Below are 26,100 nucleotides of genomic sequence, written 5' to 3' on the forward strand. Positions count from 1 at the left end.
CCTTCCAAGTCCTCTTTGGTGTCTCTGGGCTGAGGAGTCTGAAAGCCACCAGTACTGTTGTTAATTCCCTAAATTAGTTTCTGCTTTGTTGGTATGGGTCAGGACCAGAGATGGGGCTGGGGCCAGCCAGGGTTGGGGCTGTGCTGGCCTGGCTTACATCAGGTCTGCATGCTAGACTTCAACCCTAATATCACAGACCTTTTCTGCTGACCTTTTAAGTTGTCTTCAACTTTTGGACTGTTCTGATGCTTTAAAACTTGTTTAGAGTCATTATTTAAAAGAATTTGAAGTAGTTTGGGGGAGAGATTGAGCAAGTTCCTGCCTTTATTCCACCATTTTGGTTCCACCTCTTCTAGGGAGTACCTTATACCTCTTAATTAGAATGACCCAACTTATGAAGGAAAAAACCAACCAGAGTGGTCTGGATGAAAATCATGATGATAACAGTAGAAAGAGCTGAAGACTTCTAACCTACCTCTTCATTAAAATTTCCACCAATCAGAGCTAAGTTTCACTTGCTAGCCACACTCCCTTTTACAAAGATATTTAAGGCATTCAGTATTTTTGTAGGTTTGTCTTTAGTGATCATTAATTTATTAATTGCCAATTAATTAATAAGTTGATTATTACTTACACGGAAATGCTCTCTTTCAGGATTTTTCATTTGTCATACAAGGTAGGTGACCATTTACTTCAGAGTAGTCTTTCTCTAGGCAAGCTCAATAAATAATTCAAATGGCTTAATATAAGCACAGATAGCCCATTTCCAGTTATTATAAGTACAAAGATAGCTGCCATACTGAGTGACAATCGGGACCTAAAACTGACCATAACAGGCCAGAACACTGCTCAAAGCTAATAAGATGAAACTATAGCAATGAATATAAGTTTTATAGTACTTCTTAGGTTTTAAAGTCACTTTTATCAGTACAAGATTGGAGAGGTGGGGCTAAACAATTATTCATTTAAAAACAGTCCCAAAGTTTTAAAGACTGAAAACTCAATGTGAATCATTGTGTAATTCAGCACCTAGGGATGTTCCAAGAGGTCTAGTATCTCTGGGGTGAAGGCTTGTTGGGCCCTTTTTGGGACTGCTCATCCATATTTGGTGTCTACCTGCCACCCAATTCTCATCCTTGGCTCCAGCAGCCACCCTCCCTCCAGCAGCCACGTCCCACTAAACCATCTCAGCAGATGGGTTAAACCAGAGTGAAATTAAAAGAAAGGACCCAAATCTACCTGTGGGTTACCATCTACAAGAGACACCTTCTTTTCCTTTCACAAACTCCCTGACAGCATCTACATACCTGTAAGTGACAGAGAATTCACTCTCTACCTCCACAGCTCATTCCACTGAGGTCAGCTTTGAATGGTAGGAAATACTTAAATTGCTGTGACTACTACTTCTGACCTCCTTGCTTAATTGGTTCTACCTCTGGTTTCTGGGACAACACAGAACAAGTTTTCCTCCTCTGCCCCAGAAGGGAACAGAAGGCAAAGATTTTGTGTCCATCTTCCCCTTCCCCAGCCAAGTCTCATTTACATAGTAATGTAGTCATAGCTCCAGAACAGAAAAAAAGGATTCCCCCCAAATTAATTGGAAACTAAATTAATTCTAAAAAATGAGTGGGTAAAACAACAAATCATAGAAACAATCAACAATTTCATCCAAGACAATGATAATAATGAAACAACATACCAAAATTTATGGGATGCAGCCAAAGCAGTTGTTAGAGAAATTTTTTTTTATGTAAACATATTTATACAATTATCTTGCTACACAAGAAAAATCAGATCAAAAAGGTAAAAATGAGAAAGAAAACAAAACGGAAGCAAACAACAACAAAAGTGAAAATACTATGCTGTGATCCAGATTCAGTTCCCACAGTCCTCTCTCTGGGTATATATATAGCTTTCTTCATCGCAAGATCATTGAAATTGGCCTCAATCATCTCATTGTTGGAAAGAATCACATCCATCAGAGCTGATTGTCCTATAATATTGTTGTTCCCATATACAGTGATCTCCTGGTTCTGCTCATTTCACATTATCATCAGTTCATGTAAGTCTATCCAGGCCTCTTTCTCTAAAATCACCCTGCTGATCATTTCTTATAGGTCAATAATATTCCATAACATTCATATATCAAAACTTATTCAGCCATTCTCCACCTGATGGACTTCTACTCAGTTTCCAGTTTCTTGTCACTATGAAAAGGGCTGCCACAAACATTTTTGCATATGTGGGTCCCTTTCCCTCCTTTAAGATCTCTTTGAGATATAGGCTTAGGGAAAATTTTATATCTCTAGATGCTTAATTGAATGAAATACAGAAAGAAAAGCTCAATAAATTGGGCATGCAACTAAAAAAGCTAAAAAAAAGAACAAATTTTAAAATCCCAACTAAATATTAAATTTGAAATTCTAGAAACAAAAGGTGAGATTAATTAATATAATTTCAAGTAAGAAAATTATTGAATTAATAAATAAAACTAAGAGTTTATTTTATGAAAAAAGCAACAAAATAAAGAAAAATTGAATCCCCACATGGGATGCTGCCCTTGATTCTGAGAACTAAATAAACCTAGATTTTAGGCCCATCTTTGCAATTAATTTACAATGTGATTGGGGGATTAGTCATGGATTATGGATTTAAAACCTGAAGGGACCTTTAAAGCATTGATTTCAACTTCCATATTTCACAGATGAAGAAAATGAGTTTTCATGGAAATTGTGACTTGGTCAAAGTAATATGGCTACTAAGTTTCTGAAGCAGGATTCCAGTCCAGATCTTCCTGTCAATGCTCCACCTATTAAGCCATCTGCATATTTACCCTCTATGGGCCTCAGATCCTTCACTATAAAATGGGAAAATCCCTATCCTAATCCCCTTAGCAGAGAGTTGCTATAAGACTCAAATTGTAAAACCCTACATTAATGTGACAGTGAGGTTATTATAGGGAGAGAAGGCACTAATTACTAGCTGGTGGCCATTGGCAAATCATCTCTTTTCTCAGTGTCCTTGTCTATAAAATGAAAGGGTTGAGTTAGATGATCTCAAAGATTCTTTCCATCTTTGACATTCTAGTATTGTGTTACACAAAGATGGGAATATGCAGGGAACCCAAATCATGGAGTGGCAGAATCCTGGGAGAAGATAGTTCTGAAGGGCTGGAGAGATGAAGGCTTCTGGGGGTGGTCTATTAACCACCCAACCTTTTCTAGATCTCATGGGGAACTGAGGGAGACATAGCCCTCTCTTTAAATATTCCCCAGGACAACATGAGAGAGACAGTGTCAGCCCTCAGGAATCCCTGATCTGAAAGACAGAAATGCTACCAATAACAAATAATAATTCAAATCACAGGATCTCAAAGTTCGAAGGACCTCAGAAATCATCCAGTCGGTCTCATAACTGACTGAAGGACCATCCCCTCCTGCTGCCCTCTGCTGACTGAATCCAAAAAATACCACTTCATCTGAAGATCCTCGAAGGTATTCTGGCCCCCAGTCAATCATTCTATTTAGGATCCTAGGATTAGAGTGGAAGAAACTTCAAAGGCCATCAAACAGAACTCTCACTTTACAGATGAAGAAATTGAGATCCAGGGAGGTGGGGTTTGAACCTATTCTTCATTCCCAAACCAATATTTTAGTCACCATTCCCATTCTCTGAGGGCAGGAATGAATAGATGAAAATGAGCAACTCTGGGAGTCCAATGACAACTGGCATCCAGTCTCCATTTGAATATTTTTTTGTTTTAAAATTTTTTATTGTTATTTTTTTCTCAAAAAGTATTTTAGTTTTCCAAATATATACAAAGAGTATTTTCAACATTCATTTTTGTAAAACTTTGTGTTTCAATTTTTTCTTTCTCCTTCCCTTACCTCTCCCTCTCCAAGACAGCAAGCAATCTGATATATGTTAAATATTGCAATCCTTTTAAACGAATTTCCATATTTGTCATTTTGTGCAAGAAAAATCAGATCAAAAGGGAAAAAGCCATGAGAAAGAAAAAAACAAACAAACAAAACATGAAAAAATTAGGCTTCCTTCCAGTCTCTGTAGTTCTCTCTCTAGATGAGGATTGCCTTAAATCACCTCATTGTAATTTTTTAATATGCATTTCTTTATGACTCATGTTGGGAGATAAAAATCAGAACTAAAGGGAAAAACTACAAGGAAAAATAAAACAGAAGAAAAAGGAAAAAATGTGTTGATTTACATTCAGTCTTCATAGTTCTCTCTCTGCATGCAGATGTATTTATTGGGATTGCTTTGGATCACTGAACTGCTGAGAAGAACCAAGTCTTTCATAGTTAATCATTATACAATCTTGCTTTTACTGTATACAATGCATTCCTGGTTCTGCTTGTTTCATTCAGCATCAATTTGTGTAAATTTTTTCCAAACCTTTCTAAAATCAGCTTGTTCATCATTTCTTGTAGAACAATAACAATCCATTATATTAATATACCATAACTTATTCAGCCATTCCCCAGTTGGTGGGCATCTACTTATTTTCTAATTCTTCACCACCACAAAAAAAAATTCCCCAGTTGGTGGGAAAAGTCAATAGTGAAGAGGCTATGGAAAGACCAGCACATTAATGCACTGAGAGTGGAGCTGCAAATTGGTCTAATTCTGGAAAGCAATTGAAAATTATCAAAAGAAAGTGACAAAAGTTTTTTTATCCTTTGATCCAAAGGTTCCATTTCTAGATATACCATAAGGAGGTCAATGACAAAATACATATCCTGGATATATAACAAAATATTTTAGGATATCTTTCTTTCCTTTTAAGCAGGCATTGCCACGTTGTGTTGTTGCTTCCTTACACAGCTGGGTTGACTCCTCACAGGGTACAGTGTCTCAGCCACAGGGTCAATTCAATCAAGCAGGTCACTTACTGATGGGCTGTTTGTTTACCAGATTCAGCTGTTGCTGGTACCAGCTACAATGGCCTCTGTTATGGACCCCAAGTGCAGCTGTTGTTATGGTGGTTCATCCTTCATTCTCAAAGAGGACCAATGATATCTTCAGGATGATGTGCTAATGATCTGGTTACTTTTTCAACCTTTTAAAGATCACGAGATTGTAATTTAGTTAATTTCATCTCCCAATACTCCTTCAATTAAGATCAGGAAGAACACTGAAAAATATTGGATATGCCTTTTATAATCCAGAAGGAAGGATAAATCCAAGGATATTCTTGCAAACCCTTCTCCTTCTGACCCTCATTGACTCCACTCTCCACCCCCATTATGTTAGCACAGCTTCTGGAAAGTTGTCTTTTGGCTCCATTTACAACTCACAATCCCTATAATCTCCAGCTCCAGATGAAATTCCTTTCCTGGACATCACTCACCAAATATGTCTCGCTTCCTATTAGAATATAAGTTCCTAAGAGCAGGAACATTCTCATTTTGGTTTTCTCATTTTTCAGTACCTGACAGAGTAATCAACACACATTAGGTACCTAATAAATGCCTTTTCATTCACTCAGTCCTACATGTTTGTAAGTCAAAATCATGTGACAAAGGCTCACTTAAATAGATAGCTCCAAGAAGGGGGCAAGGTATCTGCTGTCTCTGGGTGAACATTCTCAGGCTTGTTTTTTTCTGCTAAATCCACAAATTCATACACCTGTGCCTCCAAATCCAGCATGTTTTCTATTCCAGAATAGTGCCTTTATATGAAACACAATAGAAACCGGATGTTTACAAGACATGGTCAGTGAAAGGATACATGATCAGAGGAAGGAAGAACTTAATGAGAGCTGGAATAATCAAGAAAAGATTCCTGGAACTGAATGGATGCCCATCAGTTGGAGAATGGCTGAATAAATTGTGGTATATGAATGTAATAGAACCTTATTGTTCTGTAAGAAATGACCAGCAGGATGGTTTCAAAGAGGCCTGGAGAGACTTACATGAACTGATGCTGAGTGAACTGAGCAGAACCAAGAGATCACTGTACATGGCAACAACAATATTATACAATGATCTATCCTGATGGACATGATATAAGAAGAAGATAGCCCTCTATATCCAGAGGACTGTGGGGACTGAGTGTGGACCACAACATAGTATTTTCACTTTTTTGTTACTGTTTGCTTGCATTTTGTTTTTTTCCTCATTTTTTCCCTTTTTGATCTGATATTTCTTTTGCAGCATGTTAATTGTGGAAATAAGTATAGAAGAATTGCACATGTTTAACATATATTGAATTAATTGCCATCTAGGGGAGGATATAGGGGGAATGGTGGGGAAAAATGGAACATAAAGTTTTGCAAGGGTGAATGTTAAAAATTATACATATGTTTTGAAAATCAAAAGCTTTAATTAAAAAAAAAAAAAAAAAAAAGAAAAAAAGAAAAGATTCTTGGAAAAGCCATGAGTTTTGAAGAGACTTTAAAGTATAAGAAGGGGAGGTGAAATAGGTACCTATAATATACCTATATACCTAGATATATACCTAGAAGAGCAGATATAATCTTATTTGAACTCTGTATCTCTCCCAGTGCTAAATCCAGGGGTTTCCCAACTTCTAAACTCTCCCCTCAACCATCCATCCCTAACACAGATGTTTTATTGATATTCTGTCAGTGCAAGCTGACCATGTACTCCCCTACTCAAGAAGCTTGACTGGCTCCCTAGTACCCCAAGGGATAAAATTTTGTTTGAAAGTCATTCGCCATCTGGACACATTATACAACACCCTCCCTTACACACTTTTCCTTCAAGCCAAAGTGACCTTGCTGTTCCCTACACAGGAAATTCCATCTCCTGTTTCCAAGCCTTTGCAGACATTGTCAAGATCCTAGGAATGAATTCTCTTCTCACTCCTGCTTCTTTGAATCCCTAACTTCCTTCAAAACTCAGCAGTGGTGTCATCTTCCACAGCAGATCTTTCCTACCTCCAAATAGTTTAGACCTCCCCCCCTCCAATTACTCTGTATTTGTTTGGGGATTTTATTTTTACTTTATTTGTGTCCAAGTTGTAGAATGTGAGCTCCCTAAGGACACAAATGGACTGTTTCTCCTCTCTCGGTCTCTCTTCCTCCCCCTCTATCTCTGTCTCTATCTCTTTCTCTGTCTGTCTCTCTCCTCATACACTCTCTCTCTTCCTCTTTATCCCCCTCCCTCCCTTCATTCCTTTCTTTTTTCTCTGATTTTCTCTATCTGTATTTTTCATACTCTTGTCTCTCATTCTCTCTGATTTTCTCTGCCTCTCTTATTCTTTCTGTCTCTCTCTCTGTGTATATATGTCTCTGTTTCTCATTTTCTCTGCATGTGTCTCTCTGTATTTGTGTGTGTGTGTGTGTGTGTGTGTGTGTGTATGTCCCTCATTATCTGTATGTCTCTCTGTCTCTTTCTCTCTATCTCTCTCCTATATATGCCCATCCCTAATGACTATCACACAATGGGAACATAATAAATCCTATCAAAATGAATTTAATTCAACGAGCCTTTAATCAATAATTTTTGCTTGAAATAATGGAAGAAAGAGGTAAAAACAAAATATTAAAGGGAAAAACCCCATGTGGGATCTGTATGCTTCTTAGAAGAGGCAGGATTTGAGGAGTATTTGGCAGGTGAAAAGATCAAAAGAATGAAGTTGAGAATGAGTTGGGGGAGCCTAGAGAACCTTGAATGTCAGGTTGAGGAGACTGTCCTTTTACTGGTGGGTTATGTGGAGCCATGGCAATTTGCTGAGCTGGGCAGGAATATGGTCAGAACTGATTCCTGGTCTAAGAGGGGGAGGTGCAGAAAGAGATAACAATTAATGAAATATTGACTGATCTTCTATGTTCACAGCCCTAAAAAAGCTCAATTTTGGCTGAGGGGATAGAATTAACCATCTGTGAGGTACATGTATCATCCTAGTTCATGTTTCTGTTAACTTCTCACGGGGACTATAGCCTCTTAATCTGTCTCTTTGCCTCTAGTCTCTCCTTTCTCCAATCCATACTCTAGTCAGTCACCAAAGTGCTTTTCTACAAGTGCAGGTTTGACCAGGTCACCTCCCTGCTCAATAAATTCCAGTGTCTCTTTCTATAAATTTGATACATACTCCTCTGTTTGGTCTTTAAAGCCCGTCACCATTTGGTTAAATTCTGTTTTTTCCAACTTTATTAAACTTTATTATACATTATACTTTATACTTTATTATACATTAATCTCTCATCTAAAACTGGCCTCCACTCCAAGGATCCATGAAGAGAGCCATCTACACCCAGAGAAAGGACTATGGGAACTGAGTGTGGATCACAAAATAGCATTTCTTACTCTCTCTGTTGTTGTTTGCTTGAATTTTGTTTTCTTTTTCATTTTTTTCCTTTTTGACCCAATTTTCCTTATGCAGCAAGATAATTGTATAAATATGTATACATATATTGGATTTAACATATATTTTAACATGTTTAACATATTTTGGATTATTTTCCATGCAGGGTAGGGCTTGGGGGGGAAGGAAGGGAAAAGTTGGAACAGAAGGTTTTGAAAGGATCAATGTTGAAAAATTATCCATGCATATGTTTTGTAAATAAAAAGCTTTAATAACAACAAAACAACTGGCCTCAATGTCCTACACTGCATCTTTCATCTCAGGGAGGCTCTCCTCTTGACTTCTGCCTCTTAGAATTCCTCACCTCTTTCAAAGTTCAGCTAAGTACAACCTCTTATGTTAGGACCTTTCCAATGCTCACTGGTGCTAGATAGCGCCTTCCCTTGCATTACTTAATTGCCTGAAGGCTATTTATGAGCAAAAGACCTATGGTGCCTTATTACTACTCAGCACTGAAGGAGTCACATTGATTAGTAATAAGAACATGATCCTGGAGAGATAGGCTGAATGCTTCCATACTGTTCTCAACAGATCATCATCAATCAATGCTGAAGCCATTAACTTAAGTCCTCAGTCAATCCCTCCCTAGCTGAACTTCCAACTGAAGAAGAGATTTTGAATGCCATTAAGCTCCTCTCATGTGGCAAAGTGCCTGGTGCTGATTCCATTCCAGCTGAGATTTACAAGGCAGGGGGTTCACTGCTCATACAAAAGCTGACTGAAATTTTCCAGGATATGTGGCAAGAAGTTTCCCCCCAGAAGTTCACAGATGCCTCCTTGCCCATCTCCATGAAGAAAAAGGAATGAGGTTGCCCTATGACAATCATGGGGGGGATGGAGAGGAGGCCACTCCATTGCTGGCAAGATTCTTAATCTTTCCTCAACAGGCTTCACCTAAAGGATAGATGGTCTCTCTCTCTGAGAATCAGGGTGAAACAGTGTTAAAGGGCTGAGGAGAGTCAGTATGGTATTTGGTACCCACAACTCTGGGAGAAATGCCAGGACCCGACAGAGGTCCATGAACAAGCTTTGTCAATCTGACAAGACCTTTGAAGGCTATCAATTGCGAGGACCATGGCAAAATTTGGTAGCTTGCAGAAGTTTATCAGTATTGTGTGTCAGTTTTATGACGGTATGCTTGCCTGGGTCTTAGCTGATAGATAAAACTCCATGGAGTGAAGCCGGACTGTGTGCTTGCTCCTGGTTTTTAGCATGATGTTTTCAGCAATATTGTCAGATGCTAAAAACAGCCTCAAGGTCAGCTATTGCACTGATGGCAAATTATTTAGCTTGAAAGGCTACATGCCAAGGCTAAAGTGGAGGGAAAGTTGGTGCATAATTTTTTTGTTCAAAGATGATTGTGTGCTCATTGCAGCCTCTGAGGTTGAGATGTAACAGAGTATGTATGCTATTTGTGCTAATTTGGATCTAACAATAGGCTCTCCACTGACTATTACCACACCATCCATAGGTGGAATCATTGGTTATAGCAAATGAAAAAAGTTTGAATTCTATGGAAAAGTCCACTTACCTTGGCAGTATACTTTCCAGGGATGTACATATGGATGATTAGGTTGTCCCATGATATTGCCAGAACAGTGTTTAGGAAACTCTGAAGGAAAGTATGGAGAGAAAAGGTATTGGGCCCCTATCAGTTTGAAGATCTACAGTCATTGTTTAAAATCTATTGTTGCATGTCTGTGAAACGTAGACAGTCCACCGGCACCATGCCAGGAAACTGAATCTCTTCTATTTGAATTGCCTTAGGAAGATTCTAAAGAACACCTGGCAAGATAAGATATCCAATATTGGGGTCCATTTTCTTTTTTTTATTGAAGTATTTTTTTTTATTTTCAAAACATATACAAGATAATTTTTCAACATTGACCCTTAAAAAACTTTGTGTTCTCATTCCCCCCCTTCCCCCACTCCACCCCCGGATAGCATGTAATCCAATATATGTTAAACATGGTAAAAATATGTTAAATCCAATATAGGCATACATATTTATACAATTATCTTGCTGTACAAGAAAAATCAGATCAAAAAGTTTAAAAATGAGAAAGAAAATAAAGTTCAAGCAAATCATAATAAAAAGAGTGAAAATGTTATGTTATGATCCACCCTCAGTTCTCTCTCTGTAGGTGCAGACGGCTCTCTCCATCACATATTGGAACTGACCTGAATCATCCCTCTATTGAAAAGAGATTAGGGTCCATTTTCAAACTAAACTGCCAAGCATTCAAACTCCCAAGGGGTCTGACCATATTGATTGGATGCCAAAAATTTGGCTTAAAACACTGTTTTACAAGGCAAATACTCACATAGAAGTCAGAAGAAGTGATCTAAGTAAAGACAGTCTCAAGGTCTCTCTGAAGAACTTTGGAATCAGTTGTGGGACCTGTGGGACTCTGGCACAGGACTGCCCAACATAGTATACTTGTATCAAAGAAGATACAGTATTCTATGAGTGAAGCACAATTGCAATAGCTCAAAAGGAATGGGAGATGCACAAATTTAGAGACATTATCAATCCAAAATGTTCATATGGACATATGTGTCCTGTGGTAGAACCTTCCAAGCTAGTACTGGTCTGATCAGCCACAGTAGGACACACTGTACTTTGACCTCATCATAGTGATGTCATTTTGATGCTGTCACATCACCTTGCACTTATTTTGTATATACTCCTGTGTATTTTGTATATATACATTGGTGTATGTGATAGAATGGGTTGAGTAGTCTGGGAAAGCTTCCTGAAGGAAGGAGGATTTAGAAGGGAGGATCACATGATTTAGAGCTGATAAGATCATAGGATGATAGATTTCAAGTTGAAAGGGATCTCAGAAGTCTCCTACTCTGATCTGTTCAATTTGCAGATGAGAAAAATAAGACCCGGATAGGTTAAACAACATTTTCAAATTTACATGGGATAATTACAAATATATGAGTATATGCAAAATAAGTGCAAGATGATGTGACATCATCAAAATATTAACTCAATGACAAAATCGGGATTCGAGCCTGTCATCCATCTGGAATCTCAGAACTCTTTTTTGTACTACCAAATGCAGCCTTACAGATCATTTGGCATATACACATTGCTTTTATACCAGGGGAAACTGAGTCTGAGACAGGAAAGTACACTTGATCAAGACTATACTGTTCATATGTATTGGTGCTGGGTCTTCTGACCTGTCATGTTCTGAGGGAACTTATGAATGTCTTCCTATCCCTAACTCATTTTTTTTTTTTTTTGCAAGATATCTTCCTTAAGACTTTTATTCTGGATTTTTTTACAGATTGAAATATACTATTTTTTACTTTATTTTCAAGTTCTTTTGGTTGTTTTTAAATTTTTTTTTTAATTACTATTTTTTTATTCAGCATTTTCATTGCCAAGAAAGACTAGTTTCTGTTGCCTAATGGATTGTACTGGCATGAAATAGACCAATCTCCTCATTTTATGTTGGAGTAAACTGAGCCTCAAGAACTAAAGGACTAGAAAGGTGATAAAGCAAGTCAGTGACAGTACAATTCTTGGATTCCAGGTATCACAACTCCCAAGTTCCACTATCATTTATTCACTTAAGTCCAAAGGCAATTGGATTAGTGAATAAAATACTGATTGGGCTTTGGAGTCTGTAAAACCTAGATTGAAATCCCACTTGAAATGTTTTCTAGCTGAGCGACTTGGAGCAAGGTGCTTACCTTCTCTGGGCACATGTACACGTTCCTCATCTCTAAAATGAGTTACTTGTGATGATCTTTGAGGTCTCTTCCGGCTCTAACCCTATGACCTCTAGAAGAAGGAATGACTGACTGGGGGCCAGAATCCTTGCCAACATCCCCACATAGTGATACTGATGGATTTAGTCAGCAGAGGGCAGCGTAGCCCCAGTTGCTGCAGGAGAGAAGTGAAGGGAGGGTGAGAAGAAGAGAAAAGGGGAAGAGGGAGGAGGAAAGACTTTCTAGCTGGAAAGGACTGTAAAGTTTACCTAGTTCTAACCTCGTTCTTCAATTCAGGAAAAGCATTGTCCACCGTCACGAAACGCGGGAAAGGGAGGGAGAGAAGAAAAAGATAGAAGAGGATGGGAAAGAGATAGAATGAAGAGGGGAGGAGAAAGGGGGAAAAGGGAGAGAAAGGAAGGAGGGAAGAAGAAAAAAAAAAAGAAAAGCTCGGAAGGAAGCATGAGAAAATGGAGAGAGGAGAAGAGAAAAAGGGAAGAGTACAAGAGGAGGGAGGAAGGAAAGGAGGAGGGAAGAGTGGAAGAAGAAAAGAAATGGGAGCTAAAAGGTTAGGAAGGCGCGCCCCTCTTTGGCTCCTTTCCCCCTTTGCATCTCCCAGTCCAGCCCCAAAGAAGAGGGAAGAAGAGGGGAGGGGCAGGGCTGAGGTGCCACCCCAACTCCGCCCCCCCAGCCTGGACACCGGGGAGGAGTGGGGGCGGGGCCGGAGAAGCTAGGTCAGCCCTACTCCTCCACCCCCGGCTCTCCAGCCCCCAGGCCTGAAACCGCCCCTCCTCCGCCTCCCCAAGTCCAGTACATTTAGTCACTGGGGGTCCCAGCCCAGCCTGAGACCCAAAGTAGAGTGGCTCCTCCTCTCGTAGGCCCCGCCCTCTCCCCAGCCCATTCCCTCCCTCTTTGCCTCCCCTTTCCCTCCCTCCCTTCCTCCTCCCAGCAAAGTTTATTTGCAGGCAACAAAAGAGAGAGGGAGAGAAGGAGGAGGAGGGACCAAGCAAGCGGGGGAAACGGCGTGAGAAAGGGGGAAGCCAGAGGAAAAGGATTCTCCCCCGGAGCTCCCTTTCCGTAGGCCCTCCAAGGCGGATCTCTATCGGGGGGCGGGGGCGGCCCGGGGCCCCTGCCCTCGCCCCCGGGCCGCGATGTCCCCGGGCCGGGCAAAGGTGGAGACTGAGGCTGAGACGGTGGACCCGGGCAGGGGCCGGAGCTGGGGCTGGGGCTGAGGCGCACCGGGGGCCCGGCCCGGATTATGGAGCTTCCAGCACCGCCGTTTTCCCGGCTGCGAGCGGACGTGAAAACTTGAGCCTGGGGAAAAGTTAGTTGCTCGTTCTCTCTCTTGCTCGTTCACAGGAGAGGCTTGGGTGGGGGGAGAGAAGTTTGGGCCGCGGGAGCTCCCCGCGTCCCCCCTTGTCCCTCCTCCCTGCTCTCGTCTCTCCTTCCCTCTTTCCCAAGTTCCTCCCTCCTCTCTCCCCTGCGCCCTCTCTCCCTCCTTCTCAGTTCCCCTCCCTCCCTTCCTTCTCCCCTCATCCCATCGGTCTCTCCTCAGCTCCGTCCCCCCCCCTAATCCATTCTCCCCAGTTTTCATACAGTCTTCCCCATCCATCCCCCCTCATCCATCCTCCATATCTCTTTCATCCCCAGCTCTTGTCCATCTTCTCCAACTCTCATCCATCCCCTCAGCTCTCTTCCGTACTGCCCTCCCCGCACTCATTCATCTCCCCATCCAAGTTCTCATCCTTCCCACCCCCCCCTTCAGCCCCCGAACCCTCCTCCCTTCGCAGAGTAGTACATGGGCCCGCTCCTGCGGGGACTCCGCACGCTGTAGGGACTGGGATTGGGGATCAGACAGGGGTTGGCCTCCTGCGCAGGGGGAAGGGGCTGCCATGACGAGCTGAGACCTCTGTCTCCTCAGCCCTTCCAGAGGATCACCACCTTCTCCTTTCGGAAGGACCCCAAAGCCCCACTCCTCACCTCTCAGCCCAGTCTTCTCCGTGCCCTTCCGGGCTGAGCCATGACCGACGGGCCGCCCCCGCCCCCGCTCTACCGGAGCATCTCGTTCAAACGGCTGGAACGCTGGAGCGGCGGTCCGGGCTCCGACAGGGCGGACTGCGCCGAGGAGACCACCTCCTCGTCCCCGGGGCTCCGGCGACGGGCTCCGGGCACCACCACCCTGGCGGCTTCCCGGCGCGTCTCTAAGCTGGCGTCGGGAAGTACCGGGGCTGCGGCGACGTGCTCCCCGAGGCCCCTGCGCAGCCTCTCGCCGTCGGTCCGTCAGTTGTCCCAGCGCTTCGACTGCGCCGGCCGAGGGTCGCGGAGCAGGAGTAGAAGCCACAGTCAGAGCCTGATCCCCGGGACGGGCTCCCCCAGTGAAGAAGAGGCCCATTGGACTCGAGGCCGGGAGGGGGCGCCGTCGGAGTTCCGCAGGGGACAGTTCTCGGCTGAAGAAGGATCTGGAGCAGCAGCCGGAGTTGGTGGGGGCGGGCCCGGGTCGGAGCCCCCGGGCCACTGGCCCAGCGTCACGGAGATGCGCAAACTTTTCGGAGGCCAGAGCTTCAGACGGCCGAGCCCCGATGGCCTTTGGTCCTCCAGCCCGGCCTCTGCTTCCCCCACGCGAGACGACGGGGCTCAGAGCCCAGAGGAGCCCCCTGGCCGCCAGCAGCCGCCTCCACCTCCCCCCAGGACCTGTTTCCCCCTCTCTGGCCTTCGGTCCCCCCTGCCCCGGGCCCAGGCCGAGGGGAGGAGGCAGCAGCAGGCGGATAGTTCACATTCTTGGCATAGTTACTGCCAACCACACGCCGGCCCCCAGGCCTCTGTCTGCTCCTCCTCCTCTCCTGCCACTGCCTTCTATCCTGTCAGCCACAGCCTGAGCAGAGGAGAGAGCTCCAGCGAGGAGGAAGAGCAGGCCGGGGCCCCGGGGATCTGTGCTGCCCCTAGCCCAGGGGCCCAGCCCTCCGGAGGTTCTGGCAACGAAGGAGACTGTTTGAAGGAAGAAGGTATTCTCCAGGCTTCCTCCTACAGGAAAGAGGCCTCTGCAGGGGGGTGGGATCTGGACAATGATGGGTTAAAACCAGGCAGGATGGACTCCCCTGAGCAGATCCCTGAAGATCAGGGACTGGACCCCCAGGGGCCAGGATGTGGATCCGAAGGCCTTCAGTTGGCTCGAGGATCACAGGAAGGCCTCAAGCAGCTCAGTAAGGGCCTGCCAGAGAGTTTTGGGAGCACCTTCCCCATGGTCTCTCGGGTGGCCAAGGTGAGTTTTCCACCCTATGTGGCCAGCCTTGGCCGGCACTCAAGCGCAGAGAAGCTGAGGGAGGAGGATCTTTGGACTGGAAGAGGAAGCTGGGGCTTGTATCGATCACCTAGCTTTGGTACAGGGGATGGTTTCCTCCGGCCTCAGGCACATGCCAGGCCAAAGCCGCTGGTGTGTACCGGCAAGGGACAGAGGGACAGACCCAGTGAGGCTGTGGAGCCCAGCTATAAGGCTGTGGAGCTGGAGAAAAGCCGTCAGCGGAAGTCCCTGTCAAACCCTGACATTGCCAGCGAGACGCTGACCCTGCTTAGTTTCCTCCGTTCTGACCTCTCTGAACTGAAGGTCCGTCGGAGTGGCCGACGACCTGGGGATCAGGATGGAACCCCACAAAGCTGTGGCGATGCCTCTGAGGACACAGAGCTGACTGGGCATCAGGCATCTCTGCTTGCTCCTGGCAGGCAGGCCCTGGGCACTCGCCCAACCCTCAAGGACCTCACAGCCACATTGCGCCGGGCAAAATCTTTCTCCTGCTCAGAAGCACCATCTCCTCGGAGGCTCTCCCGCACAGGGGCACTGAAGCCCAGCTCCTCGGAACTGCTCCTTGCAAGACGGAGGGCTGAGGAGGAGGAAGAGGAGGAAGGGCTCCCTGAGGTCGTACAGGATCAATATGTGCAGGAAGCCCAGCAAGTATTTGAGAAGATTAGCCAGATGGGGGCCCGGCGGGATGAGGGAGGATCCCCCCCTGCCCTGCACCTGCCCACAAGTTCTCCCTGCCGGAGATCCCTGGAGGAACTGTCAGGCCACGAATCCAGTCTGACTGATGAGGGCATTGTGACGGAACCTGAACCAGCTAGTATTGCTTACAGGGGCCTAGGGCCTCTCTCAGAGTGGAAGTCTGGTGAGTTCCCTCTCTCCTCATCTCGGATGAATCCCAGTGGCCCCCCAGTCGAAGGAGGCCGGGCCCCCGCCACCGGCCCTCTGGATGCCCCAGGGACCCCGGGTGCCCTACGTCGGCGCCGGAAGGGGCCCCCCCCTCGGCCCTGGCGGGACAGACCTCAGCAATGGAGATGCTAGTGAGGCCTACCGTTCCCTGAGTGACCCAATGCCTCACCACCGGCGGCCTGCCCCACTGGAGGAGTCCTCAGGCTTCTCTGTAGACAGCAACTTGCTGGGCTCTCTGGGCCCAAAGGCAGGGCTTCCCCCAGCATCAGCTGTGGCCTTGGCAGATTGTGGGGCTGCTGGGGCCAGTGACTCTTCCATTGGCAGTGATGGGGGGAAGGACTTCCAGGCGGTGATCCAGAGTGTGGTCCACCAGCCAGGTGCCCTGGGCCGGGCGGCAGACGAGCGAGTCCACGGTAGAGCAGCCAAGAAGAAGTCATTGAGTGACCCCAGCCGGCGTGGGGAGCAGGCCGGCCCGGAGTTTGAGGGCCCTGGTGGGGAGCCTATCCTGGAGGCAGCCCTCCCCCCAGCCAGCAGCGAGCCCATCCTACTGGAACATCAGTCAGGTGAACCAGGAAAGACCAGGGCTCAGTCTGAGAGAGTTCTGCCCAAGACTCTGTCAGCCACTGCCCCCCTAGATTTCCACCTCGACCCCAAGCTAGCTGATGTGCTGTCCCCGCGGCTTGCCCGTCGGAGCTCCAAGAAACGGCCAGCCCGGAGCAGTCATCAGGAGTTCCGAAAAGAGGAGGACACGGCTACACTGGGGAGGGCCCAGCTCGGCTCTCGCCATGTTCGACATGCCAGCGAGCCAGCTGCCTTCATCCCCATTGAGGCCCCTGAGCCAATAGCCACAGGCCCCGAGACCTCAGGATCCGCAAATAAGGTCTATCCGGCCCTCCAGGTGCCCTCCCTGGAGGATGTGACCAAGCAGTACATGCTGACCCTCCGTTCCAGCGAGGCCCCGGCTGGTGGGCCCACAGACTTGTCCCAGTCCACTCCAGCCACCCCAACCTCCTCAGAAGCCAAACCGTCCGAGGCGGCGCGGCCCCCCGAAGACCCCATTCCCAGTGAAAGGAGGCAGAGCCAGAGCAAACCCCAAGTGGTGAGTATTGAGGGAGTTTGGGAGGCAGGGTCACGGGGCAGCGGGAAAAGAGAGGGAGAAGTCACTGAAGCTAAACGTCATGGATGGGAACGCCATTTGATTCATATGTTTTGGGGAATCCAGCAAATAGATGCTAATTACAAAGGATTCTTATCCATTTATAAAGGAATACTCCTTTAACAAGAGGATAAGATCTATTTGCCAATGTTTCTTCTGTGCTTTATTTATTCAGAAAAATTTATCTCAAAGAATTAATATCTGTTCTTTCAATTGGAGTCTCTGTACCAATCTACCTGGAATGAATGTCATTCTTGAAAGAGGCCCATTGCCCAGACCTCATCATCAAGTCGTAATCTAGCCTGTCACATCTTCTCTTCTTTAGCCAAAGCCAAGGCAAAAGGCCCCAAAGCCTTGGTCTCACTGGTTACTGGGCCCGTGGAAAGAAAACTGGGTTTGGAGCCCTGCTAGGCAAGTCACTCTGTCTGGTTCTCAGCATCTTCCTCTCTAAAATGAGTCTTTTCGGCTAGGAGCTAGCATTCCTTCCCTGAGGTTCTTGATTTTCATAGTTTGGTAACTGTATTTCAGTATAACTTTTGTCATTCTAATTTATTTTATTTGATACATTTAAAAACATGCTTTTGGAGTAGGTCGATGGCAAATTCAGCCTCAGATTCTTATTAACTGTGTGACCCTGGTCAAGTTACATAAACCCAATTGCCTATCCCCCAAATAAAAATAAAGTAGAAACATGGTTCTGAGAAGGGATCCAGATATTTTCCCAGACTTAAAAAAGGGGTATAGGTCACCAAAAAAGGGTTAAGAAACCCTAGACTAGATGATCTCCAAAGTCCCTTCCTGCCCCAAATCCCATGATACTGTGATGCTTTGGGTTCATTGACTGGGCTCTGGGCTCAGACCCTGGACTTGCACTTGGCTCATATCTCAACTCCAGGATTTAGACCCTGTGGTCTATGAGCTCTGGAAAGGACATGGGCCATACCATGCTGTCTTTTCCTGTCTCTGTTCCTATGTCAACGCCCATACCTGGAAAGGATTCTACCAGTCTCCTATCTCTATATATGGTCTTGCTGTTCAAATGCTTCTCTTCCTAGCCCAGCTCAGCTGCCACCGCCTCCAGGAAGCCTTTCCTGATGCCTCAAGTAAAAGGGATCCCCCTCTTCTCCCTTTGCTTGAAAGAGACCTAGGGGTCTAGGTTAGCCTCTGGGATGTGGGTTCTCTGGGCTGGACCCGAGGCTCAGGATTGGGCTCTGAGCCCCAGACTCAGGACTCAGCCAAGGTTATTTGTGGTTTTGTCCGTGACTGGGTTGTATTTGAGGAGTATAAAACCCTAGCCAGAAGATCCTGACCCAGGGACTCATTTGATTTCTTCTTGTGCCAACTTCCCTGACTCCCTCCCTTCCCCTGCCACCCTGGAGGGAGCTGGTTTGGTGAAGGGGGGAAAGGAAGCCCGGATAGCTCTGTTCCTTCCTAGAACTGCCTTATTTTCCCATGTATTAGTGACTGTATGACCTCCCCCTTCCCTCCTCTTGGGCCCCAGGCCCATCAGGGAGGCCCCAGGCTGGGGAAGATTCTCCCCATTGTCCACTTGTCCCCCTGCCCTCCTTTGCCTTGGAGAAATCTCAGGCAAAGCCTATGGGCCTGGTATGATTGTCAGGGAGGATCTGATTCTGGGAGTGGGGGGTGGGTGGGAGTGAGAAAGGGAAACAGAAGTTCTCCAGGGCTGGGCTAGAGGGGACTGGGGGGACTTCAGAGCAGCTGAGAATTATTTTTGGGAGAGGTTTTGCTTTACTTAACATATCCATAGGGCCTTATCATTTCTAGAGCACTTTTCATGGTTATCTCACTGGTCCTCACAATAACTTTGTTATCTCACTGGTCCTCACAATAACTTTGGGGAGGAGACCGGGCAGGGATCATTATCCCCTTTTGACAGAGAAAGAAACTGAGGCTCATATTGGAGAAGAGGTTTAGTCAAGACTTCACAGCCTGGAACTCAAGGATTTCCACAGTCTACCACCACCTTTCTACCCTTATCTCACTCAGCTTCTCTCCATGTACTTTCTGTTCCAGACATTTTGCTCTAACTGTTGTCTCCTACTCTGATCCTCATAGCTTCAGAAATCTATCACAAATGCATAGGTCTGGAGCCAGAACAGACCTCAGAGATCTCTTTTTAGATATAATGAAACAGTTGTTATTGAGTTGTCATGTCCTATTCTTCTTGACCCCATTTGGGGTTTTCTTGGCAGAGATACTGGAGTGGATTGCCATTTCCTTCTCTGGCTCATTTTACAGATAAAGAAACTGAGGTTCAGATTGGGGAAAAGGTTTACCCAGGACTAAACAGTCTGGAACTCAAGGGCTTCCACAGTCTACCACCACCTTTCTACCCTTATCTCACTCAGAATCTCTCCATGTACTTTCTGTTCCAGACATTCTGCTCTAACTGTTGTCTCCTCCTCTGATCTTCATAGCTTCAGAAATCTATTACAAATGCATAGGTCTGGAGCCAGAATGGACCTCTGAGATCTCTTTTTAGAGATAATGAAGCAGTTATTGTTGAGTTTTCATGTTCTAATCTTCCTGGTCCCATTTGGGGTTTTCCTAGCAAAGATACTGAGTGGTTTGCCCTTTCCATCTCTGGCTCATTTTACAGATGAGGAAACTGAGGCAAACAGAATTAAGTGACTTTCCAGGGTGATACAGCTAGGAAATATTGAAGTTGGATTTGAATTTAGAAAGATGAATCTTTGTTGAATTGACTTGAATTGACCGATGTCACCCAGTGACCCATGAAAGTAGGACATCAGAATCTGAAAGAAAGGGCCCCAGGCCTGGAAGTCAAGACACCTGGATTCTGAAAAGAAAAAATATTTTTTCTGGGAAATTCAAACAGCTTTAATTGTAATAGGAACATGAAAGGAAGATACTGGCCCTTTTTCCCAAAGAGTACACAGAGCGTAAGTGAGGTAACCAGACCCATGTGTGGAGGACTAACTCACCTTGGTGCTTTGGAATCTGCTAGTGACACCACATATCTCACCTAGTAGGGCTGCTCACCTCTGTTCTATTCCCCACAGGCCTCACAGTCAAGTGCTTCAAAAATTTTTAATAGTATTTTTTCCAATTATATGTAAAGATAGTTTGTAAGATTTTGAGTTCCAATTTCTTTTCTTCCTCCCTCCCCAAGATAGCAAACAATCTGATAGAGATTATGCTTCTGTCTTCTTAACTTCTGTAGACTCAAGTTTCTTTATCTGTCAAATGGGCATGATTATATGGAAGGGAAACCTTGTGCAGGAGTGGAAGGGGGACAGGAGACCTTGGTTTGAGCCCAGTGTTGCCAGCTGTGTGATGGAAGGCAGGCCATCACTGTCTTTGTACCTGTTTCTTCACTTGCATTGGGTACCAATCATATTTCTGTTGTGAGAACTAAATGAAGTAAAGGGTGATCCAGTGCTTTACGGAGTAGAAAGAGATATACTGTTAATTATTCAAATGAACTTTTGTAAAACAAAGAAGGGAAAATAAATTGTCAGGGAAGGATTCACCACTAGCACCATCACCATCAACAATGTAACTCCCTTCTCCCTGGGAACTCAAGGTCTTCCTCATTCATTTGCAGTAGGCAAACTGACATAGTGGATGGAATCCTACTTTTGCCCTTTTACCTCAGATTCTTACTGTGTGAACCTCAACAAGTCATTTCATTTCTCTGAGTCTCTTAGAAATCTTAATATGGAGATTGTGAAAGCACCTAATTCCCAAGGTTGGTGTGAGAATCAAGTGAGGTAACTTATGTGAAGCACTTTGGAGCCCTTATTATGTACTTGTGTCATGACTATTCTCTGTGTGATGGAGCTTGGCTTTGCTGTGAGGAAGGCAGAAAGAAGAGGAGACCCAGGCCCTTGGTCCTTGGAGCTCACAGTCTGAAGTCCGAGGAGGAGGAGGGAAGGAGTGGTCGGGCACGGGGAAACAGTGAAAGATTATCCAGAAGTCCTATTCTAAGGGAGCTTGCAGTCTAGGAAATAAGGCATGACACTGAAGAAATGTTCATATAAAACAGAATAGAATGAAATGTTAAGATATGGAGAGTCAGATCATAAAGATCATAAAGTTGATGGAATTGAAAAGGTTTAATCTGTAGAAGACTTAGTAGAACCTGCTAAGCTGTCTTCAAGTCTTTGTAGGGTTGTCATGAGGAAAGGGGATTAGATTTGTTCCACTTGCTTCAAAGGGCAGAACCAGGAATTATATGTGGGAGTGGCAGACAAATTTAGACTTAATATCTGGAAAAAATATCCTTAACAAATGAGAACCATCCCAAAGTACAGTGGGCTACCTCAGAAGGCTTGGGTTCACCGTCATTGGAATTCCAAGCAGAGGCTCAGGTGACTATTGGTCAGATATATTGGTTCTAGGTTGGACAAGATGGCATCCCAAGGCCATTTCAACTATGAAATTCTCTGAATCTGACTCTGAGGCCTAGAGGAACTCATTAGAAGGAGAGATTAGAATGAACCAGGCTACTGAAGAAGGGCATTCTGGAGGAGACAAGCAAAGTTTGAGCAAAACTGGAAAACTAGATGAGATTTGGCCAATCAATTGACAAGCATTTATTAAGCACTCATTATATACCAAGAATTGTGCTAAGTTGTAGCTATGAAGAAGGGCAAAAGAGGGCAGCTAGGTGGTGTAGTGCATAGAGCACCGGCCCTGAAGTCTGGAGGACCAGAGTTCGAATCCGGCTTCAGACACTTAACACCTCCTAGCTGTGTGACTCTGGGCAAGTCACTTAACCCCAATTTCCTCAGCAAAAAAAAAAAAAAAAAAAAAAAAAAAGGAAAGAAAGAAAAGAAAAAGAAAGGCAAAAAAAATGGTCTTCTAATGGGAGAGACAACATCCAACATCCAAACAACTATATTCAAAATATACACCTATAATCAGGCATTAAGGAGAATTGAGAAAAGCCCCTTACAGAAGGTGAGAATTTAACTGAGACCTGGAGGAAGCCAATCCTGGAAGTGGAAATGAGGAGGGAGAGCATCATAGGCATTGGGGGGCAACCAATGAAAACTTCTTGGAGCATAGAATTGAAGTATCATGTGTGATGGAGACCAGTGTCATTGGATTGAAGAGTCCATTTGGGGCAACAGACAGTATAAGGTGTAGGAAGACTGGAAAAGTGGGAAGGGACTACTACTAGTAAGTAGTAAGCCAAAAAGATTTTCTTATTGATCCTGGAGGCAGTTGGGAGCCACTAGAGTTGATTGGATGGAGAGCGGGGAGATGGCACATTTATATATTGGAAAGAGGAAAATTGTGAGGCAAGCAGATGAGTTAGCATTTGGGAGGTAACTAGGTGAGTGTCTGACCTAAGATTGTTAGTGTATGAATGGAAAGAGAGTGACATATACAAGAGATATTGTGAAGGTAGAAAAAACAATTATTATAGATATAGAGATGGAGAAAGGGGGAAATATACAACAGATACTGTGAAGATAAAAAGAGGTAATTATAGATATGGAGGTGGACAAAGGGGACATATATAAGAGATATTGTGAAAGGAGAAAGGACAATTATTATAAATATGGAAATGGAGAAAAGGGGACATATACAAGAGGTATTGTGGAGGTAGAAAGAACAATTATAGATATGGAGAAAAGGGGACATATACAACAGGTATTGTGAAGGTAGAATAATTATTATAGATATGGAAGTGGAGAAAAAGGAAATATTGTGAAGATAGAAAGAACCATTATTATAGAAATATAGAACAAATTTCTTAGATATATGATGTGAGTTCAAATAAGGAACCAAGGATGGTCAAGGTGGAAGGCCCTGTACACAGAGGATGGTAGTGCCCTGAAAGGAGATAATGAGTTTTGCTTTGAATATAATGAACCAGGTGCCTTTGGGATATTCAGTTTGAGATGCCCAAGAAACAATTGACAATTTATGACTAAGGAGAGCTGGGAATCAGCTACATAGAGATGATAAATGAACCCATGATGAGATCACCAAATGATAGAGTTAAAAGAGAAAGGGGATCAGGGCAGAATCTTGGGGAATAGTCACAGTTAGCAGGGCTTGATGTAGTTGAATAATCAGCAGAAAAGGTTGAGAAGGGACAGTGGGACAGTTAGGAGGAGAAACAAGTCTAGGACATGAGAAGCTGGAGAGAGGCCCCAACAGTGTTCAGTGCTACTAAAAAGTCCTAAGGATCAGGACTGAGAACAGGACGGTAAATTTAACAATAAAGTTATTATGGATGCCTTCAGAGAGAGTAGTTTCATTTAAACAATAGGGAAGAGAGAGGATGAGAGTTTTCAAGGTGGGAGAAACAGCTTAGACGCAGTCTCAGTGGTAAGAATTAGATTGTTTTGGGGGGTATGGATGGGGCTGCTACACAATGGGGAGGGAAGGGAGGAGTCCTGGATTTGGATGAGAACCATAGGGAAGGGGAGAAGTGATCTAGAAAGGCTAGGAAGGTATGGCACAGGATTTGGGAAGTGACTGTAAGTGCTGTTGAGGGAATAGGAGGAGCTTGTCAGGCTGAGGGAGAATAAGGTGGTTCCAAAGTGAAGCAAGAAGTGAAGCCCTAAAAGCTTTCAGAAGGCACAATTCTTTTCTTTGAAGACTATTTTGTGGAAGCCAGCTTACATTTGTTCTGTTTAGTCCTAGAGAGCAGAGTTAAGAGAAGATCAATGGGAAGAAGTCACAGCGATTAATTTCAGTTTTATGTAGGGAAGAACTTCTTAAAACTGAGAATCTGGTGGGAAGATGCTGCTGCTGTTAACAGGTTTCTGGATAGGACTCAAAAGTCAGAATGGGGGGGATAATCTGACATGGCTATTATTTCGAAAGATGGAGAGTGTGGGGGGCTCTCTTAGACTAGCAGGGAAAGGCAGGAGCTGTCTCATTTCTTGAATATGTCTCAGAAGCTCACAAAGGAGCTATGTAGGACACAGAATGTCTCTACTGGAAGGGACCTTAGAACAGAGAATGTTAGAGTTGATAGACACCCTGAGAAGATAGAATTTCCTTTCATTTATTTATTTATTTATTTATTTATTCATTTGTTTATTTGTTCATTTATTTATTTATTTATTTTTAGAAGATAGAATTTTAAAGCAATAAGGGATCTTAGAACATGGAGTGTTAGAGTCTGAAAGGATCATCTAGTAATAAATAAGCATTTATTAAGCTGGGCACTATGCTTGTCCCCAAAAAAGCAAAGGTCAAAAAAGAAATAGTTCCTTCCTTCAATCTAGCTGGGAAGATAACATGTACATGCATAAATATATATGGTATAGATAAGAAATGAATACAAGATAGTTTGGGGGGAAGTTACCCCTATTTAGGGATATCAGAAAAAGGTTTCATGTAAAAGGTAGGATCTCACCTGAGATTTGAAAGAAATAAAAATTTCATAGGATCATAGACATAAAGCTAAAAGGCACCTTGGTGACCACAGAATCCAACCCTTTCTATTGACAGATGAGAAAACTGAGGCACAGAGAAACTAAGTGGCTTGCCCAGAGCCACCAGCTTGTGAATATCTGAGGGGGGCTTTGAATGCAAGTCTTCCTGCCTCCAGGGTCCAGCAGACTCCAAGCACCTACTCTGTGCCAGACGCCATATTTGGCCGAAGGGATCCAAAGGCAAAAACAGATTTTGCCCTCCCCTCCTTGCATTTAAGGAAGGACCCAGAGAGGAGTAGGGGTTTCCCTGTTGTTGGTACAAGTCCGTGGCAGAGCCCAGATATCCCGCCTCCCAGTCCTTGCCAGGCTGAAGAGGGTGGGTTTTTTCATGAGGGCTACGGAAAGCCAGAGTGGAAAGATATACATAAAAAGAGTGGAGAGATATACATAAAACCAGCATCCGACTCGGTCCCAGATCCCCCGCCCTTTCCTCTCCCCCTTGGGAGGTCTAGCCTGTCCTCTCCCACATCCAGCTCTGTGCAGAAAGCACTTTGGGGAAGGAGGAGTTAAAGCTACCAGTTGCTGCTGGCCTTGACCTGACACTGCTCCCACCCCCCACCAGCTTCTGTTCTGGGAAAGAAGGAGAGGGGCTGATCTGAGTGGACAGTGATCTTCGCACAGTGGGCGGTGACTCTCCCGAAGGAGCAGCTTTGGGGGGCTGAGATCAGCGTCCACAGCAGGGTTGGGGGTGAGAGGAAGGCGATAGCCGTAGTTTAATGTGATATTTGGAATCAGAGGGCTTGAGCTCAAACTCTGTTTCTGCTTTTGAGTAATTTGAGTATGTTCCTTCTAACTCTCTGCGTCTCTTTTTCCCTCTGATTAAAAGAAGTTAGAATAGAGGATGATCTCCAGGGTCCCTCCCAACCCTAAATCTTCTGATCCTCTTGGTCTTTCGAGTTACAAAGTTTATAGTAATACATGGGTTCTAGTCCTGACTCACTTTGGCCAGGTCCCTTTGCTGGGACTCAGTATCCCCAACTGCTTAATGAGGATCAGTCTGTCCTAGCCCACTAAAAGGGCATAGCAGTATGGATATGAGAGATAGTCACAAAAATAATCACAGATTGCATTCTGTGCATGAGGATTAAAAATGTCTTTCCTCTCATACAGAACGGCTGTATGACATTAAACAAGTCACTCAAACTCTCTAGGCTAATTGTAAGACTTAGAGAAGGTACCAGAATTCCAAAAACTGGTCAGAGGTCTTTGTTGGGGGC

General features: G+C 44.6%; 1 protein-coding gene and 1 long non-coding RNA gene across 3 annotated transcripts in view; one reads left to right on the forward strand and one right to left on the reverse strand.

Moving 5' to 3' along the window:
• Positions 1-12,949, reverse strand: part of LOC141563227 (uncharacterized) — a 66,269-nt gene extending 53,320 nt beyond the window's left edge. The window contains exons 1-3 of one of the 2 annotated variants that reach the window (XR_012488373.1): positions 12,061-12,949; positions 9,881-9,961; positions 2,362-5,077 (exon numbers count right to left, since the gene is read on the reverse strand). This is a non-coding gene — a long non-coding RNA (uncharacterized LOC141563227). Of the gene's footprint in view, positions 1-2,361; positions 5,078-9,880; positions 9,962-12,060 lie in introns of those variants that run through there. The other variant, XR_012488372.1, reaches the window with a different exon arrangement.
• A 92-nt stretch (positions 12,950-13,041) lies between these two features.
• The window catches only part of ARHGEF17 (Rho guanine nucleotide exchange factor 17), a 140,040-nt gene continuing 126,981 nt past the window's right edge, over positions 13,042-26,100 (forward strand). Inside the window, 2 exon segments of the mRNA XM_074304020.1 lie at positions 13,042-16,360; positions 16,362-17,378. Coding sequence (XP_074160121.1) covers positions 14,099-16,360; positions 16,362-17,378 — 3,279 coding nt within the window. The 5' untranslated portion in view covers positions 13,042-14,098.

This window comes from Sminthopsis crassicaudata, chromosome 3, assembly GCF_048593235.1.
Source record: "Sminthopsis crassicaudata isolate SCR6 chromosome 3, ASM4859323v1, whole genome shotgun sequence".
NCBI lineage: Eukaryota > Metazoa > Chordata > Mammalia > Dasyuromorphia > Dasyuridae > Sminthopsis > Sminthopsis crassicaudata.